The sequence below is a fragment of the Oncorhynchus kisutch genome, linkage group LG7 (genome assembly GCF_002021735.2).
Source record: "Oncorhynchus kisutch isolate 150728-3 linkage group LG7, Okis_V2, whole genome shotgun sequence".
NCBI classification, from domain to species: Eukaryota; Metazoa; Chordata; class Actinopteri; order Salmoniformes; family Salmonidae; genus Oncorhynchus; species Oncorhynchus kisutch.
The window spans coordinates 56,152,622-56,172,220 of NC_034180.2; the positions used below are offsets into that span (position 1 = coordinate 56,152,622).

Genomic DNA, 19,599 nt, shown 5'->3' on the forward strand with positions numbered 1-19,599 from the left:
GGTCAAACTCCACCCTCTGCCGGGTGTAGGTCGCCTTCCCGTTGGAGGAGGAGGGCGACCAGCTCACTGTGGGTCAGGTGGTAGTAAGGCCCAGCTCCCTCCGTCAGAGACTTGGAGAGAAAGAAAGAGGGGGAGAAAGGCGAGGTAAAGACAACGAGAGAGAGAGGGGGAGAAAGGCGAGGTAAAGACAACGAGAGAGAGAGGGGAGAAAGGCGAGGTAAAGACAACGAGTGAGAGAGGGGGAGAAAGGCGAGGTAAAGACAACGAGAGAGAGAGGGGGAGAAAGGCGAGGTAAAGACAACGAGAGAGGGGGAGAAAGGCAAGGGTAAAGACAACGAGAGAGGGGGAGAAAGGCGAGGTAAAGACAACGAGATAGAGAGGGGGGAGAAAGGCGAGGTAAGTCAACGAGAGAGGGAGAGAAAGGCGAGGTAAAGACAAACGAGAGAGGGGAGAAAGGCGAGGTAAAGACAACGAGAGAGAGAGGGGAGGTAAGGCGAGGGGTAAAGACAACCAGAGAGAGAGGGGGAGAAAGGCGAGGTAAAGACAACGAGAGAGGGGGGAAAAGGCGAGGTAAAGACAACGAGAGAGGGGGAGAAAGGCGAGGTAAAGACAACGAGAGAGAGAGGGGGAGTAAGGTGAGGTAAAGACAACCAGAGAGAGAGGGGGGAGAAAGGCGAGGTAAAGACAACGAGAGAGGGGGAGAAAGGCAAGGTAAAGACAACGAGAGAGGGGGAGAAAGGCAAGGTAAAGACAACGAGAGAGGGGGAGAAAGGCAAGGTAAAGACAACGAGAGAGAGAGAGGAGAGAAAGGCAAGGTAAAGACAACGAGAGAGGGGGAGAAAGGCAAGGTAAAGACAACGAGAGAGGGGGGGAGAAAGGCGAGGTAAAGACAATGAGAGAGAGAGGGTGGAGAAAGGAGAGGTAAAGACAATGAGAGAGAGGGGGGAGAAAGGAGAGGTAAAGACAACGAGAGAGAGGGGGAGAAAGGAGAGGTAAAGACAACGAGAGAGAGAGGGGGAGGTAAAGACAACGAGAGAGAGAGGGGAGAAAGGCGAGGTAAAGACAATGAGAGGGGGAGAAAGGAGAGGTAAAGACAACGAGAGAGAGAGGGAGAGAAGGCGAGGTAAAGACAAACGAGAGAGAGAGAGGGGGAGTAAGGCGAGGTAAAGACAACCAGAGAGAGAGGGGAGAAAGGCAAGGTAAGACAAACGAGAGAGAGGGAGAGAAAGGCGAGGTAAAGACAACGAGAGAGAGAGGGGGAGTAAGGCGAGGTAAAGACAACCAGAGAGAGAGGGGGAGAAAGGCGAGGTAAAGACAACGAGAGAGGGGGGAAAAGGCAAGGTAAAGACAACGAGAGAGGGGGAGAAAGGCGAGGTAAAGACAACGAGAGAGAGAGGGGGAGTAAGGTGAGGTAAAGACAACCAGAGAGAGAGGGGGGAGAAAAGGCGAGGTAAAGACAACGAGAGAGGGGGAGAAAGGCAAGGTAAAGACAACGAGAGAGGGGGAGAAAGGCAAGGTAAAGACAACGAGAGAGGGGGAGAAAGGCAGGTAAAGGACAACGAGAGAGAGAGGGAGAGAAAGGCAAGGTAAAGACAACGAGAGAGGGGGAGAAAGGCAAGGTAAAGACAACGAGAGAGGGGGGGAGAAAGGCGAGGTAAAGACAATGAGAGAGAGAGGTGGAGAAAGGAGAGGTAAAGACAATGAGAGAGAGGGGGGAGAAAGGAGAGGTAAATACAACGAGAGAGAGGGGGGAGAAAGGAGAGGTAAAGACAACGAGAGAGAGAGGGGGAGGTAAAGACAACGAGAGAGAGAGGGGGGAGAAAGGCGAGGTAAAGACAATGAGAGGGGGAGAAAGGAGAGGTAAAGACAACGAGAGAGAGAGGGAGAGAAAGGCGAGGTAAAGACAACGAGAGAGAGAGAGGGGGAGTAAGGCGAGGTAAAGACAACCAGAGAGAGAGGGGGGAGAAAGGCAAGGTAAAGACAACGAGAGAGAGGAGAGAAAGGCGAGGTAAAGACAACGAGAGAGGGGGAGAAAGGCAAGGTAAAGACAACGAGAGAGGGGGGAGAAAGGCAAAGTAAAGACAACGAGAGAGGGGGAGAAAGGCAAGGTAAAGACAACGAGAGAGAGAGGGGGAGAAAGGTAAGGTAAAGACAACGAGAGAGAGAGGGGGAGAAAGGCAAGTAAAGACAACGAGAGAGAGAGGGGGAGAAAGGCGAGGTAAAGACAACGAGAGAGAGAGGGGGAGAAAGGCGAGGTAAAGACAACGAGAGAGAGAGGGAGAGAAAGGCGAGGTAAAGACAACGAGAGAGAGAGGGGGAGAAAGGCGAGGGTAAAGACAACGAGAGAGAGAGGGGGAGAAAGGCGAGGTAAAGACAACGAGAGAGAGAGGGGGAGAAAGGCGAGGTAAAGACAACGAGAGAGAGAGGGTGGAGAAAGGAGAGGTAAAGACAATGAGAGAGAGAGGGGGAGAGAAAGGTGAGGTAAAGACAATGAGAGAGAGAGGGTGGAGAAAGGAGAGGTAAAGACAATGAGAGAGAGAGGGGGAGAAAGGAGAGGTAAAGACAACGAGAGAGAGGGGGGAGAAAGGAGAGGTAAAGACACGAGAGAGAGAGGGGAGAAAGGTGAGGTAAAGACAACGAGAGAGAGAGGGGAGAAAGGTGAGGTAAAGACAACGAGAGAGAGAGGGGGAGAAAGGCAAGGTAAAGACAACGAGAGAGAGGGGGAGAAAGGAGAGGTAAAGACAACGAGAGAGAGAGGGGGAGAAAGGCAAGGTAAAGACAACGAGAGAGAGGGGGGAGAAAGGAGAGGTAAAGACAATGAGAGAGGGGGAGAAAGGTGAGGTAAAGACAACAGAGAGGGGGAGAAAGGTGAGGTAAAGACAACAAGAGAGGGGGATTAAGTTAAACAGAGAAACTGCCAATTGCTTCAGTTGTGCTTTCTGCGTGGTAGTTTCTGTGTAGTTCTGTGTGGGTAGTTCTGTGTAGTAGTTCTATGTGGTAGTTCTGTGTGGTAGTTCTGTGTGGTAGTTCTGTGTGGTAGTTCTGTGTGGTAGTTCTGTGTAGTAGTTCTGTGTGGTAGTTCTGTGTGGTAGTTCTGTGTGTAGTTCTGTGTAGTAGTTCTGTGTGGTAGTTCTGTGTGGTAGTTCTGTGTGGTAGTTCTGTGTGGTAGTTCTGTGTGGTAGTTCTGTGTGGTAGTTCTGTGTGGTAGTTCTGTGTAGTAGTTCTGTGTGGTAGTTCTGTGTGGTAGTTCTGTGTGGTAGTTCTGTGTGGTAGTTCTGTGTGGTAGTTCTGTGTGGTAGTTCTGTGTGGTAGTTCTGTGTGGTAGTTCTGTGTAGGTAGTTCTGTGTAGTAGTTCTGTGTAGTAGTTCTGTGTAGTAGTTCTGTGTAGTAGTTCTGTGTGGTAGTTCTGTGTGGTAGTTCTGTGTGGTAGTTCTGTGTGGTAGTTCTGTGTGGTAGTTCTGTGTGGTAGTTCTGTGTGGTAGTTCTGTGTAGTAGTTCTGTGTAGTAGTTCTGTGTGGTAGTTCTGTGTGGTGTGGTAGTTCTGTGTGGTAGTTCTGTGTGGTAGTTCTGTGTGGTAGTTCTGTGTGGTAGTTCTGTGTGGTAGTTCTGTGTGGTAGTTCTGTGTGGTAGTTCTGTGTGGTGTGTGCCAGCTAGTCACTGCTGTACCTTTTTCTTCTCAGGCTGCTGCTCGGTGGGCTGGCTGCTCCTCCCTGGGTGGATAGAGGACTTGAGTTTGTCCAGCACCGACCGCCCCTCAGAAAGTTCCGCCCGCCTCTTCTCCTCTGGGGTCAGGGGCTTCACTGGGTGAGGACTGTAAAGGGACATACAGTAAGATGCGTCACTGACAGAAAAGGGCACAAAAATAAAAGTCCATCTTTCAGTCTCCAGACTTGAACCATACTGAAGATAGTTTCACAGAGAAAGCTGTTATTGAACCCTGTCCTCCAGTACTCTCCCTCCTAGCTGTTATTGAACCCTGTCCGCTCCCTCCTAGCTGTTTTTGAACCCTGTCCTCCTCCTCCTAGCTGTTATTGAACCCTGTCCTCCAGTACTCTCCCTCCTAGCTGTTATTGAACCGTGTCCTCCAGTACTCTCCCTCCTAGCTGTTATTGAACCCTGTCTCCTCCAGTACTCCCCCTCCATGCTGTTATTGAACCCTGTCCTCCCCCTCCTAGTTGTTATTGAACCCTGTCCTCCTCCTCCTAGTTGTTATTGAACCCTGTCCTCCAGTACTCCCCCTCCTAGCTGTTATTGAACCCTGAGTGTAGTCTGGCCAGGAGTGGGAAGGTGAACGGAAAGGCTCTGGAGCAACGAACCGCCCTTGCTGTCTCTGCCTGGCCGGTTCCCCTCTTTCCACTGGGATTCTCTGCCTCTAACTCTATTACAGGGGCTGAGTCACTGGCTTACTGGGGCTCTCTCATGCCGTCCCTGGAGGGGGTGCGTCACCTGAGTGGGTTGATTCACTGTTGTGGTCATCCTGTCTGGGTTGGCGCCCCCCCTTGGGTTGTGCCATGGCGGAGATCTTTGTGGGCTATACTCGGCCTTGTCTCAGGATGGTAAGTTGGTGGTTGAAGATATCCATCTAGTGGTGTGGGGGCTGTGCTTTGGCAGAGTGGGTGGGGTTATATCCTTCCTGTTTGGCCCTGTCCGGGGGTGTCCTCGGATGGGGCCACAGTGTCTCCTGACCCCTCCTGTCTCAGCCTCCAGTATTTATGCTGCAGTAGTTTATGTGTCGGGGGGCTAGGGTCAGTTTGTTATATCTGGAGTACCTCTCCTGTCCTATTCGGTGTCCTGTGTGAATCTAGGTGTGCGTTCTCTAATTCTCTCTTTCTCGGAGGACCTGAGCCCTAGGACCATGCCCCAGGACTACCTGACATGATGACTCCTTGCTGTCCCCAGTCCGCCTGGCCGTGCTGCTGCTCCAGTTTCAACTGACCTGAGCCCTAGGACCATGCCCCAGGACTACCTGACATGATGACTCCTTGCTGTCCCCAGTCCACCTGACCGTGCTGCTGCTCCAGTTTCAACTGTTCTGCCTTATTATTATTGGACCATGCTGGTCATTTATGAACATTTGAACATCTTGGCCATGTTCTGTTATAATCTCCACCCGGAACAGCCAGAAGAGGACTGGCCACCCCACATATGCTCTCTCTAATTCTCTCTTTCTTTCTCTCTCTCGGAGGACCTGAGCCCTAGGACCATGCCCCAGGACTACCTGACATGATGACTCCTTGCTGTCCCCAGTCCACCTGACTGTGCTGCTGCTCCAGTTTCAACTGTTCTGCCTTATTATTATACGACCATGCTGGTCATTTATCAACATTTGAACATCTTGGCCATGTTCTGTTATAATCTCCACCTGGCACAGCCACAAGAGGACTGGCCACCCCACATAGCCTGGTTCCTCTCTAGGTTTCTTCCTAGGTTTTGGCCTTTCTAGGGAGTTTTTCCTAGCCACCGTGCTTCTACACCTGCATTGCTTGCTGTTTGGGGTTTTATGCTGGGTTTCTGTACAGCACTTTGAGATATCAGCTGATGTACGAAGGGCTATATAAATACATTTGATTTGATTTGATTTGATTTAACCCTGTCCTCCTCCTCCTAGCTGTTATTGAACCCTGTCCTCCAGTACTCTCCCTCCTAGCTGTTATTGAACCCTGTCCTCCAGTACTCTCCCTCCTAGCTGTTATTGAACCCTGTCCTCCAGTACTCTCCCTCCTAGCTGTTATTGAACCCTGTCTCCTCCAGTACTCCCCCTCCTAGCTGTTATTGAACCCTGTCTCCTCCAGTACTCCCCCTCCTAGCTGTTATTGAACCCTGTCCTCCCCCTCCTAGTTGTTATTGAACCCTGTCCTCCCCCTCCTAGCTGTTATTGGGACCTGTCCTCCAGTACTCCCCCTCCTAGTTGTTATTGAACCCTGTCCTCCCCCTCCTAGCTGTTATTGGGACCTGTCCTCCAGTACTCCGCCTCCTAGCTGTTACTGGGTCCTGTCCTCCCCCTCCTAGTTGTTATTGAACCCTGTCCTCCAGTACTCTCCCTCCTAGTTGTTATTGAACCCTGTCCTCCAGTACTCCCCCTCCTAGCTGTTATTGAACCCTGTCCTCCAGTACTCTCCCTCCTAGTTGTTATTGAACCCTGTCCTCCAGTACTCCCCCTCCTAGTTGTTATTGAACCCTGTCCTCCAGTACTCTCCCTCCTAGCTGTTATTGAACCCTGTCCTCCAGTACTCTCCCTCCTAGCTGTTATTGAACCCTGTCCTCCAGTACTCTCCCTCCTAGCTGTTATTGAACCCTGTCCTCCCCCTCCTAGCTGTTATTGGGACCTGTCCTCCAGTACTCCCCCTCCTAGCTGTTAGTGGGACCTGTCCTCCCCCTCCTAGTTGTTATTGAACCCTGTCCTCCAGTACTCTCCCTCCTAGCTGTTATTGGGACCTGTCCTCCAGTACTCTCCCTCCTAGTTGTTATTGAACCCTGTCCTCCAGTACTCTCCCTCCTAGCTGTTATTGAACCCTGTCTCCTCCAGTATTCCCCCTCCTAGCTGTTATTGAACCCTGTTTCCTCCAGTACTCCCCCTCCTAGCTGTTATTGGGACCTGTCCTCCAGTACTCTCCCTCCTAGTTGTTATTGAACCCTGTCCTCCAGTACTCCCCCTCCTAGTTGTTATTGAACCCTGTCCTCCAGTACTCCCCCTCCTAGCTGTTATTGGGACCTGTCCTCCAGTACTCCCCCTTCTAGCTGTTATTGGGACCTGTCCTCCAGTACTCCCCCTCCTAGCTGTTATTGGGACCTGTCCTCCAGTACTCCCCCTCCTAGCTGTTAGTGGGACCTGTCCTCCCCCTCCTAGTTGTTATTGAACCCTGTCCTCCAGTACTCTCCCTCCTAGCTGTTATTGGGACCTGTCCTCCAGTACTCTCCCTCCTAGTTGTTATTGGGACCTGTCCTCCAGTACTCCCCCTCCTAGCTGTTAGTGGGACCTGTCCTCCAGTACTCCCCCTCCTAGCGGTTATTGAACCCTGTCCTCCAGTACTCTACCTCCAAGCTGTTATTGAACCCTGTCCTCCAGTACTCTCCCTCCTAGCTGTTATTGAACCCTGTCCTCCAGTACTCTCCCTCCTAGCTGTTATTGAACCCTGTCCTCCAGTACTCCCCCTCCTAGCTGTTATTGAACATTGTCCTCCAGTACTCTCCCTCCTAGCTGTTATTGAACCCTGTCCTCCCCCTCCTAGCTGTTATTGGGACCTGTCCTCCAGTACTCCCCCTCCTAGCTGTTAGTGGGACCTGTCCTCCAGTACTCCCCCTCCTAGCGGTTATTGAACCCTGTCCTCCAGTACTCTACCTCCTAGCTGTTATTGAACCCTGTCCTCCAGTACTCCCCCTCCTAGCTGTTATTGAACCCTGAGTGTAGTCTGGCCAGGAGTGGGAAGGTGAACGGAAAGGCTCTGGAGCAACGAACCGCCCTTGCTGTCTCTGCCTGGCCGGTTCCCCTCTTTCCACTGGGATTCTCTGCCTCTAACTCTATTACAGGGGCTGAGTCACTGGCTTACTGGGGCTCTCTCATGCCGTCCCTGGAGGGGGTGCGTCACCTGAGTGGGTTGATTCACTGTTGTGGTCATCCTGTCTGGGTTGGCGCCCCCCCTTGGGTTGTGCCATGGCGGAGATCTTTGTGGGCTATACTCGGCCTTGTCTCAGGATGGTAAGTTGGTGGTTGAAGATATCCATCTAGTGGTGTGGGGGCTGTGCTTTGGCAGAGTGGGTGGGGTTATATCCTTCCTGTTTGGCCCTGTCCGGGGGTGTCCTCGGATGGGGCCACAGTGTCTCCTGACCCCTCCTGTCTCAGCCTCCAGTATTTATGCTGCAGTAGTTTATGTGTCGGGGGGCTAGGGTCAGTTTGTTATATCTGGAGTACCTCTCCTGTCCTATTCGGTGTCCTGTGTGAATCTAGGTGTGCGTTCTCTAATTCTCTCTTTCTCGGAGGACCTGAGCCCTAGGACCATGCCCCAGGACTACCTGACATGATGACTCCTTGCTGTCCCCAGTCCACCTGGCCGTGCTGCTGCTCCAGTTTCAACTGACCTGAGCCCTAGGACCATGCCTCAGGACTACCTGACATGATGACTCCTTGCTGTCCCCAGTCCACCTGACCGTGCTGCTGCTCCAGTTTCAACTGTTCTGCCTTATTATTATTGGACCATGCTGGTCATTTATGAACATTTGAACATCTTGGCCATGTTCTGTTATAATCTCCACCCGGAACAGCCAGAAGAGGACTGGCCACCCCACATATGCTCTCTCTAATTCTCTCTTTCTTTCTCTCTCTCGGAGGACCTGAGCCCTAGGACCATGCCCCAGGACTACCTGACATGATGACTCCTTGCTGTCCCCAGTCCACCTGACTGTGCTGCTGCTCCAGTTTCAACTGTTCTGCCTTATTATTATACGACCATGCTGGTCATTTATCAACATTTGAACATCTTGGCCATGTTCTGTTATAATCTCCACCTGGCACAGCCAGAAGAGGACTGGCCACCCCACATAGCCTGGTTCCTCTCTAGGTTTCTTCCTAGGTTTTGGCCTTTCTAGGGAGTTTTTCTACACCTGCATTGCTTGCTGTTTGGGGTTTTAGGCTGGGTTTCTGTACAGCACTTTGAGATATCAGCTGATGTACGAAGGGCTATATAAATACATTTGATTTGATTTGATTTGATTTAACCCTGTCCTCCTCCTCCTAGCTGTTATTGAACCCTGTCCTCCAGTACTCTCCCTCCTAGCTGTTATTGAACCCTGTCCTCCAGTACTCTCCCTCCTAGCTGTTATTGAACCCTATCTCCTCCAGTACTCCCCCTTCTAGCTGTTATTGAACCCTGTCTCCTCCAGTACTCCCCCTCCTAGCTGTTATTGAACCCTGTCTCCTCCAGTACTCCCCCTCCTAGCTGTTATTGAACCCTGTCCTCCCCCTCCTAGTTGTTATTGAACCCTGTCCTCCCCCTCCTAGCTGTTATTGGGACCTGTCCTCCAGTACTCCCCCTCCTAGTTGTTATTGAACCCTGTCCTCCCCCTCCTAGCTGTTATTGGGACCTGTCCTCCAGTACTCCCCCTCCTAGCTGTTACTGGGTCCTGTCCTCCCCCTCCTAGTTGTTAGTGAACCCTGTCCTCCAGTACTCTCCCTCCTAGTTGTTATTGAACCCTGTCCTCCAGTACTCCCACTCCTAGCTGTTATTGAACCCTGTCCTCCAGTACTCTCCCTCCTAGTTGTTATTGAACCCTGTCCTCCAGTACTCCCCCTCCTAGTTGTTATTGAACCCTGTCCTCCAGTACTCTCCCTCCTAGCTGTTATTGAACCCTGTCCTCCAGTACTCTCCCTCCTAGCTGTTATTGAACCCTGTCCTCCAGTACTCTCCCTCCTAGCTGTTATTGAACCCTGTCCTCCCCCTCCTAGCTGTTATTGGGACCTGTCCTCCAGTACTCCCCCTCCTAGCTGTTAGTGGGACCTGTCCTCCCCCTCCTAGTTGTTATTGAACCCTGTCCTCCAGTACTCTCCCTCCTAGCTGTTATTGGGACCTGTCCTCCAGTACTCTCCCTCCTAGTTGTTATTGAACCCTGTCCTCCAGTACTCTCCCTCCTAGCTGTTATTGAACCCTGTCTCCTCCAGTATTCCCCCTCCTAGCTGTTATTGAACCCTGTTTCCTCCAGTACTCCCCCTCCTAGCTGTTATTGGGACCTGTCCTCCAGTACTCTCCCTCCTAGCTGTTATTGGGACCTGTCCTCCAGTACTCTCCCTCCTAGTTGTTATTGAACCCTGTCCTCCAGTACTCCCCCTCCTAGTTGTTATTGAACCCTGTCCTCCAGTACTCCCCCTCCTAGCTGTTATTGGGACCTGTCCTCCAGTACTCCCCCTTCTAGCTGTTATTGGGACCTGTCCTCCAGTACTCCCCCTCCTAGCTGTTATTGGGACCTGTCCTCCAGTACTCCCCCTCCTAGCTGTTAGTGGGACCTGTCCTCCCCCTCCTAGTTGTTATTGAACCCTGTCCTCCAGTACTCTCCCTCCTAGCTGTTATTGGGACCTGTCCTCCAGTACTCTCCCTTCTAGTTGTTATTGAACCCTGTCCTCCAGTACTCTCCCTCCTAGCTGTTATTGAACCCTGTCTCCTCCAGTATTCCCCCTCCTAGCTGTTATTGAACCCTGTTTCCTCCAGTACTCCCCCTCCTAGCTGTTATTGGGACCTGTCCTCCAGTACTCTCCCTCCTAGTTGTTATTGAACCCTGTCCTCCAGTACTCCCCCTCCTAGTTGTTATTGAACCCTGTCCTCCAGTACTCCCCCTCCTAGCTGTTATTGGGACCTGTCCTCCAGTACTCCCCCTTCTAGCTGTTATTGAACCCTGTCCTCCAGTACTCTCCCTCCTAGCTGTTATTGAACCCTGTCCTCCAGTACTCTCCCTCCTAGCTGTTATTGAACCCTGTCCTCCAGTACTCTCCCTCCTAGCTGTTATTGAACCCTATCTCCTCCAGTACTCCCCCTTCTAGCTGTTATTGAACCCTGTCTCCTCCAGTACTCCCCCTCCTAGCTGTTATTGAACCCTGTCTCCTCCAGTACTCCCCCTCCTAGCTGTTATTGAACCCTGTCTCCTCCAGTACTCCCCCTCCTAGCTGTTATTGAACCCTGTCCTCCCCCTCCTAGTTGTTATTGAACCCTGTCCTCCCCCTCCTAGCTGTTATTGGGACCTGTCCTCCAGTACTCCCCCTCCTAGTTGTTATTGAACCCTGTCCTCCCCCTCCTAGCTGTTATTGGGACCTGTCCTCCAGTACTCCCCCTCCTAGCTGTTACTGGGTCCTGTCCTCCCCCTCCTAGTTGTTATTGAACCCTGTCCTCCAGTACTCTCCCTCCTAGTTGTTATTGAACCCTGTCCTCCAGTACTCCCCCTCCTAGCTGTTATTGAACCCTGTCCTCCAGTACTCTCCCTCCTAGTTGTTATTGAACCCTGTCCTCCAGTACTCCCCCTCCTAGTTGTTATTGAACCCTGTCCTCCAGTACTCTCCCTCCTAGCTGTTATTGAACCCTGTCCTCCAGTACTCTCCCTCCTAGCTGTTATTGAACCCTGTCCTCCAGTACTCTCCCTCCTAGCTGTTATTGAACCCTGTCCTCCCCCTCCTAGCTGTTATTGGGACCTGTCCTCCAGTACTCCCCCTCCTAGCTGTTAGTGGGACCTGTCCTCCCCCTCCTAGTTGTTATTGAACCCTGTCCTCCAGTACTCTCCCTCCTAGCTGTTATTGGGACCTGTCCTCCAGTACTCTCCCTCCTAGTTGTTATTGAACCCTGTCCTCCAGTACTCTCCCTCCTAGCTGTTATTGAACCCTGTCTCCTCCAGTATTCCCCCTCCTAGCTGTTATTGAACCCTGTTTCCTCCAGTACTCCCCCTCCTAGCTGTTATTGGGACCTGTCCTCCAGTACTTGGGTTCTCATACGCTTACAATGATGTTTTGATTCTTGCTTGAGCTAAGATTATACTTGGATGTGATCTTTGCAAAATAACTATTTTGGATGTAGCATTTGTTAGCTAGAATGCTAACACTCATATGATATAGGTTTTAGCAAAAGCTAGCCGAAGAGCCATTTTACTGGTTGAAGTGTATTTGAAGTATAATGCAGTTGATTTGCGATGATGACACAAACATTATATTAAGCAGGACATTCACACGAGCCTGAAAATCCCATTATAATCCAAAAGTAGTGTGAAATGCACTCATAAGCACCATGTAAATACAGATTGTTCTGCCACCAACTTGCGCGTGTCGCCCCCCGTGTAGCCAACACATAAAGGAGTCTATACTACATTTCATGGGGGGGGGGGGTTAACTTCAGGACCCATCACACTGACCATAGAGACAAGAAACACAGGAGTATGGTGTGTGTTGACATATAAGAGTAGAAGATTTTCACACAGAAGAAAATGAAGACAGGTTGCAGAGGAGAGGCAGTGGAAGCAACGGGACCCCAGATCGTCAATCGCCATAGCGATAAGTAGAGGGCTCATCTTTGCATCAACTATGGCAGTCACTGAGAGAAGAAGAAGAACTTGAGGCCCTGTTGAGACACCCCCCACTTCCCAGTAAACATGTGACCTCACCTGATCTGCTGATTGGCTGGCGGATGTGTCTCCTGGGGCATGCCAGCATGCGATGCACCAATCACTGGCTGTGCAGTGGAGAAAAGGGTTGCGGCCGAGACAGTGCTTACTGATGACCTCACAGTAGCAGGGGGCGGGGCAGGGAGAGAGGAGAGAGCTGGAGAGGAATATGTGTTACGTTCAGCAGTTAGAGAGGAAGGAGCGGAGAAGGAGGAGGCAGCGAGGAGGTCAGAAGTGTCATGCTGCTGGACAAAGGACAAAGACCCCAGGGTTACAACGCCAGGGTCGCTGCCGAACGACAGAGTCAGGTCCTCAACGCTGTTCCTCCTTGTGCCCTCTGAGAGGGACCGTTGGAGAGTGTGTTCTTCTGAGAGAGAATGTTGGAGAGGGTGTTCTTCTGAGAGAGAATGTTGCACTACAACAGACTCCACACGAGGGTGTTCTTCTGAGAGGGACCGTTGGAGAGGGTGTTCTTCTGAGAGAGAATGTTGGAGAGGGTGTTCTTCTGAGAGAGAATGTTGCACTACAACAGACTCCACACGAGGGTGTTCTTCTGAGAGGGACCGTTGGAGAGGGTGTTCTTCTGAGAGAGAATGTTGCACTACAACAGACTCCACACGAGGGTGTTCTGAGTATTGGTCCTCTAATCTGTAATCCTCAATGTCTTCATCGACCTTCTCACCACTAGATGTCCCAGTAGTGGACTGAACTGTTTTTAGTGGACTGTGAGCTTGAGACCTGACAGAGTGTAGAAGTGCATTGGAAAGTTCTGCTGAGTTATATGATTCTAAGTCCATGCCGTTTGGCCAGTCTATCCTTGCTTCAGGGGATGTGGTCTTCTCTTTAACAACACAGGTGGCTCCCAGATGGGATGTGGCTCGATCTATTGTGTCTGACCGGATGACATCATCACAAGTGGCCCAGCATCGATCGTCAGAGAACTCCCCCATCAAGTCTAAAGCAGCCATGTTGTCTGGGCCAGTGGCAGAGTAGAATGATGCAGTCTCAGCCTTAGCATAGGACATGTCTTCCTCACAGAGGGGAGAGTTAGCAGAGGGCACCGTGTCAGTCTTTGGAAGCGGAGGGAGCGGTCTCTGGCTCGTTTTGACTGTTTCTTCTTCTTCTTTATCCTTAGTGTTGGCGCTCTTCTCTTCTGGAGGAAGTTTCAGGGAGGCTCTTTGTTCCTTCATACCAGTGTTAGTGCAGTCTGGTGTGACTGGGCTGTCATGGGTTGGGGGCAGGATGGGTACGGGGTTAGGGTTGGTAGACCAGGTTTGGGGTGCTACTGAGAAATAGGAGGTAAAGCTAGAACAACAGGGAGGCAGATGGGGCTGGGCAGAGTTAAGGTTTAGAGTTTGGTCAGCTAGGAGCTCCTCGTAGAAAGGGTTACACTGGAGGAGAGAGAGGAACGGGTTGGAGGGAGACATGGGGGACTGGCTGAAGGGGTTAGTGTGATGGAGTGGGGTGCCCAGTGAGTTAGGATCTACAGGGAGGTGAGGGGGGCCCCAGGACAGCAGACCAGGGGTAAGGGGGGTGAGACCAGGGGTATGTGGGGTGAGGTGAGAGCCTGAGCTAGGTGACACCACCGGGCTGTGAAAGGAAGGCACACAGTCCTCTTGATTAGTGATGTTTGTTTACAAGGCTAACCTCAGACCTGCAGTTCTACTGGACATAGTCAGTGGTAACACCAAACAACTGCAAATGTTGGGGAATAATACCTTCAATTCTGAATTTAAAAATAATAATAACATATTTCTTAGCATCTAAAACTCTGAGGCGTTATCCCCTGACAGACTAAACCAACCAGTGGTAGCTGGTTGGTTAACCAGCCTGAGTTCCAAACTGAGTTCCAACGTCCCTCATACCTGTACCTCAACCCCTAATCAACATCAGTCTTTAAATCCAGTCCTGCGACAACACGTTGAGCTAGACAGACAACGTAATGTTTAGCCTGAGAGACGATGCACCAGACTGAGTGGCACCACTGAATATGGGTCCGTGTAGTTGTAGACCTATTGTAGCCTGGTGCCAGATCGGTTTGTGTTGTCTAGCCAGATGGAGTCAACATACAGGACCCTCATCCATCTGACCTTCGCTGTATTAGAAACAGGTCTTACCCAAAAAAATACACACCTCATTAGGAACCGATTCAGGAATTTACGCCTTTGCTACGCACTTCTCAGTAGTTGGTATTCAGACCTGTCAGACACCTTCTGCAGGTGCCCAACAGGCTCTGCAGGCGTGGTTCCCTTCTATTCAGACATACCTTCTGCAGGTGCCTAACAGGCTCTGCAGGCGTGGTTCCCTTCTATTCAGACATACCTTCTGCAGGTGCCTAACAGGCTCTGCAGGCGTGGTTCCCTTCTATTCAGACACACCTTCTGCAGGTGCCTAAATGGCTTTGCAGGCGTGGTTCCCTTCTATTCAGACACACCTTCTGCAGGTGCCTAACAGGCTTTGCAGGCGTGGTTCCCTTCTATTTAGACATACCTTCTGCAGGTGTGGTTCCCTTCTATTCAGACAACCTTCTGCAGGTGCCTAACAGGCTTTGCAGGCGTGGTTCCCTTCTATTCAGACACCTTCTGCAGGTGCCTAACAGGCTTTGCAGGCGTGGTTCCCTTCTATTCAGACACACCTTCTGCAGGTGCCTAACAGGCTCTGCAGGCGTGGTTCCCTTCTATTCAGACATACCTTCTGCAGGTGCCTAACAGGCTCTGCAGGCGTGGTTCCCTTCTATTCAGACATACCTTCTGCAGGTGCCTAACAGGCTTTGCAGGCGTGGTTCCCTTGCGCTCTGAATAAACGTCATTCAACCGAGGAAAACCCTCCCACTTGCTGCCCAACAGATGTTCTCATGGAGTTTTTATTCAATAGGGTTTCAGTAGATTTATCTGAGGCCATCCCTTTAAATACTGTGGACCTTTTAATGTTGTCGACAGACTAGACTACATGGAGACAACGGGTTCTGGGATCAATTTAAATACTGTGTACCTTTAATGTTGTCGACAGACTAGACTACATGGAGACAACGGGTTCTGGGATCAATTTAAATACTGTGTACCTTTTAATGTTGTCGACAGACTAGACTACATGGAGACAACGGGTTCTGGGATCAATTTAAATACTGTGTACCTTTTAATGTTGTCGACAGACTAGACTACATGGAGACAACGGGTTCTGGGATCAATTTAAATACTGTGTACCTTTTAATGTTGTCGACAGACTAGACTACATGGAGACAACGGGTTCTAGGGATCAATTTAAATACTGTGTACCTTTTAATGTTGTCGACAGACTAGACTACATGGAGACAACGGGTTCTGGGATCAATCTAAATACTGTGTACCTTTTAATGTTGTCGACAGACTAGACTACATGGAGACAACGGGTTCTGGGATCAATTTAAATACTGTGTACCTTTTAATGTTGTCGACAGACTAGACTACATGGAGACAACGGGTTCTGGGATCAATTTAAATACTGTGTACCTTTTAATGTTGTCGACAGACTAGACTACATGGAGACAACGGGTTCTGGGATCAATTTAAATACTGTGGATCAATGAAAAAATCTGAGATATCTACTGCAGCCCTCATAGGCCTCACTCCCCCCTATCTGAGATATCTACTGCAGCCCTCATAGGCCTCACTCCCCCCTATCTGAGATATCTACTGCAGCCCTCATAGGCCTCACTCCCCCCTATCTGAGATATCTACTGCAGCCCTCATAGGCCTCACTCCCCCTATCTGAGATATCTACTGCAGCCCTCATAGGCCTCACTCTGCCCTATGTGAGATATCTACTGCAGCCCTCATAGGCCTCACTCCCCCCTATCTGAGATATCTACTGCAGCCCTCATAGGCCTCACTCCCCCCTATCTGAGATATCTACTGCAGCCCTCATAGGCCTCACTCCCCCCTATCTGAGATATCTACTGCAGCCCTCATAGGCCTCACTCCCCCCTATCTGAGGATATCTACTGCAGCCCTCATTAGGCCTCACTCCCCCCTATCTGAGATATCTACTGCGCCCTCATAGGCCCTCACTCCCCCCTATCTGAGATATCTACTGCAGGCCCTCATAGGCCTCACTCCCCCCTATCTGAGATAAATTACTACTGCAGCCCTCATAGCCTCACTCCCCCCCTATCTGGAATATCTACTGCAGCCCTCACAGGCCTCACTCCCCCCTATCTGAGATATCTACTGCAGCCCTCATAGGCCTCACTCCCCCCTAGTCTGAGATATCTCTCCCCCCTATCTGAGATATTCTACTGCAGCCCCTCAAGGCCTCACTCCCCCCTATCTGAGATATCTACTGCAGCCCTCATAGGCCTCACTCCCCCTATCTGAGATATCTACTGCAGCCCTCATAGGCCTCACTCCCCCCTATCTGAAGATATCTACTGCAGCCCTCATAGGCCTCACTCCCCCCTATCTGAGATATCTACTGCAGCCCTCATAGGCCTCACTCCCCCCTATCTGAGATATCTACTGCAGCCCTCATAGGCCTCACTCCCCCCTATCTGAGATATCTACTGCAGCCCTCATAGGCCTCACTCCCCCCTATCTGAGATATCTACTGCAGCCCTCATAGGCCTCACTCCCCCCTATCTGAGATATCTACTACAGCCCTCATAGGCCTCACTCCCCCCTATCTGAGATATCTACTGGAGCCCTCATAGGCCTCACTCCCCCCTATCTGAGATATCTACTGCAGCCCTCATAGGCCTCACTCCCCCCTATCTGAGATATCTACTGCAGCCCTCATAGGCCTCACTCCCCCCTATCTGAGATATCTACTGCAGCCCTCATAGGCCTCACTCCCCCCTATCTGAGATATCTACTGCAGCCCTCATAGGCCTCACTCCCCCCTATCTGAGATATCTACTGCAGCCCTCATAGGCCTCACTCCCCCCTATCTGAGATATCTACTGCAGCCCTCATAGGCCTCACTCCCCCCTATCTGAGATATCTACTGTAGCCCTCATAGGCCTCACTCCCCCCTATCTGAGATATCTACTGCAGCCCTCATAGGCCTCACTCCCCCCTATCTGAGATATCTACTGCAGCCCTCATAGGCCTCACTCCCCCCTATCTGAGATATCTACTGTAGCCCTCATAGGCCTCACTCCCCCCTATCTGAGATATCTACTGCAGCCCTCTAAGGCCTCACTCCCCCTATCTGAGATATCTACTGCAGCCCTCATAGGCCTCACTCCCCCCTATCTGAGATATCTACTGCAGCCCTCATAGGCCTCACTCCCCCCTATCTGAGATATCTACTGCAGCCCTCATAGGCCTCACTCCCCCTATCTGAGATATCTACTGCAGCCCTCATAGGCCTCACTCCCCCCTATCTGAGATATCTACTGCAGCCCTCATAGGCCTCACTCCCCCCTATCTGAGATATCTACTGCAGCCCTCATAGGCCTCACTCCCCCTATCTGAGATATCTACTGCACCCTATGCCTCACTCCCCCCTATCTGAGATATCTACTGCAGCCCTCATAGGCCTCACTCCCCCCTATCTGAGATATCTACTGCAGCCCTCATAGGCCCCACTCCCCCCTATCTGAGATATCTACTGCAGCCCTCATAGGCCTCACTCCCCCCTTATCTGAGATATCTACTGCAGCCCTCATAGGCCCACTCCCCCCTATCTGAGATATCTACTGCAGCCCTCATAGGCCTCACTCCCCCCTATCTGAGATATCTACTGCAGCCCTCATAGTCCTCACTCCCCCCTATCTGAGATATCTACTGCAGCCCTCATAGGCCTCACTCCCCCCCTATCTGAGATATCTACTGCAGCCCTCATAGGCCTCACTCCCCCCTATCTGAGATATCTACTGCAGCCCTCATAGGCCTCACTCCCCCCTATCTGAGATATCTACTGCAGCCCTCATAGGCCTCACTCCCCCCTATCTGAGATATCTACTGCAGCCCTCATAGGCCTCACTCCCCCCTATCTGAGATATCTACTGCAGCCCTCATAGGCCTCACTCCCCCCTATCTGAGATATCTACTGCAGCCCTCATAGGCCTCACTCCCCCTATCTGAGATATCTACTGCAGCCCTCATAGGCCTCACTCCCCCCTATCTGAGATATCTACTGCAGCCCTCATAGGCCTCACTCCCCCCTATCTGAGATATCTACTGCAGCCCTCATAGGCCCCACTCCCCCTTATTTGAGATATCTACTGCAGCCCTCATAGGCCTCACTCCCCCCTATCTGAGATATCTACTGCAGCCCTCATAGGCCTCACTCCCCCCTATCTGAGATATCTACTGCAGCCCTCATAGGCCTCACTCCCCCCTATCTGAGATATCTACTGCAGCCCTCATAGGCCTCACTCCCCCCTATCTGAGATATCTACTGCAGCCCTCATAGGCCTCACTCCCCCCTATCTGAGATATCTACTGCAGCCCTCATAGGCCTCACTCCCCCCTATCTGAGATATCTACTGCAGCCCTCATAGGCCTCACTCCCCCCTATCTGAGATATCTACTGCAGCCCTCATAGGCCTCACTCCCCCCTATCTGAGATATCTACTGCAGCCCTCATAGGCCTCACTCCCCCTATCTGAGATATCTACTGCAGCCCTCATAGGCCTCACTCCCCCCTATCTGAGATATCTACTGCAGCCCTCATAGGCCTCACTCCCCCCTATCTGAGATATCTACTGCAGCCCTCATAGGCCCCACTCCCCCTTATCTGAGATATCTACTGCAGCCCTCATAGGCCTCACTCCCCCCTATCTGAGATATCTACTGCAGCCCTCATAGGCCTCACTCCCCCCTATCTGAGATATCTACTGCAGCCCTCATAGGCCTCACTCCCCCTTATCTGAGATATCTACTGCAGCCCTCATAGGCCTCACTCCCCCCTATCTGAGATATCTACTGCAGCCCTCTAAGGCCTCACTCCCCCCTATCTGAGATATCTACTGCAGCCCTCATAGGCCTCACTCCCCCCTATCTGAGATATCTACTGCAGCCCTCATAGGCCTCACTCCCCCCTATCTGAGATATCTACTGCAGCCCTCATAGGCCTCACTCCCCCCTATCTGAGATATCTACTGCAGCCCTCATAGGCCTCACTCCCCCCTATCTGAGATATCTACTGCAGCCCTCATAGGCCTCACTCCCCCCTATCTGAGATATCTACTGCAGCCCTCCTCCACATACAACACCCGTTCTGCCAGTCACATTCTGTTAACGGTCCCCAAAGCATACACATCCCTGGGTCACTCGTCTTTTCAGTTCGCTGCAGCTAGCGACTGGAACGAGCTGCAACAAACACTAAAACTGGACCGTTTTATCTCAATCTCTTCATTCAAAGACTCAAATCATGGACACTCTTACTGAGCGCTGTGGCTGCTTTGTGTGATGTATTGTTGTCTCTACCTTTTTGACCTTTGTGCTGTTGTATGTGCCCAATAATATTTGTACCATGTTTTGTGTTGCTGCC

At 51.3% G+C, this 19,599-nt stretch overlaps 2 protein-coding genes across 8 annotated transcripts in view; both read right to left on the reverse strand.

The window, feature by feature from the left end:
* LOC109882006 (attractin) overlaps positions 1-19,599 on the reverse strand; it is a 715,620-nt gene that overhangs the window by 289,462 nt on the left and 406,559 nt on the right. The gene's annotated exons all lie outside the window — the stretch shown is intronic.
* The window catches only part of rab11fip5a (RAB11 family interacting protein 5a (class I)), a 93,707-nt gene that overhangs the window by 424 nt on the left and 73,684 nt on the right, over positions 1-19,599 (reverse strand). The window contains exons 4-7 of one of the 3 annotated variants that reach the window (XM_031829400.1): positions 12,722-13,716; positions 12,127-12,613; positions 3,667-3,811; positions 1-110 (exon numbers count right to left, since the gene is read on the reverse strand). The exon at positions 1-110 is cut by the window's left edge and continues 424 nt beyond it. In XM_031829400.1, the coding sequence (XP_031685260.1) occupies positions 3-110; positions 3,667-3,811; positions 12,127-12,613; positions 12,722-13,716 (1,735 nt within the window). In that variant the 3' untranslated portion in view covers positions 1-2. Of the gene's footprint in view, positions 111-3,666; positions 3,812-12,126; positions 13,717-19,599 lie in introns of all 3 variants that reach the window. The other 2 variants (XM_031829399.1, XM_031829401.1) reach the window with 2 other exon arrangements.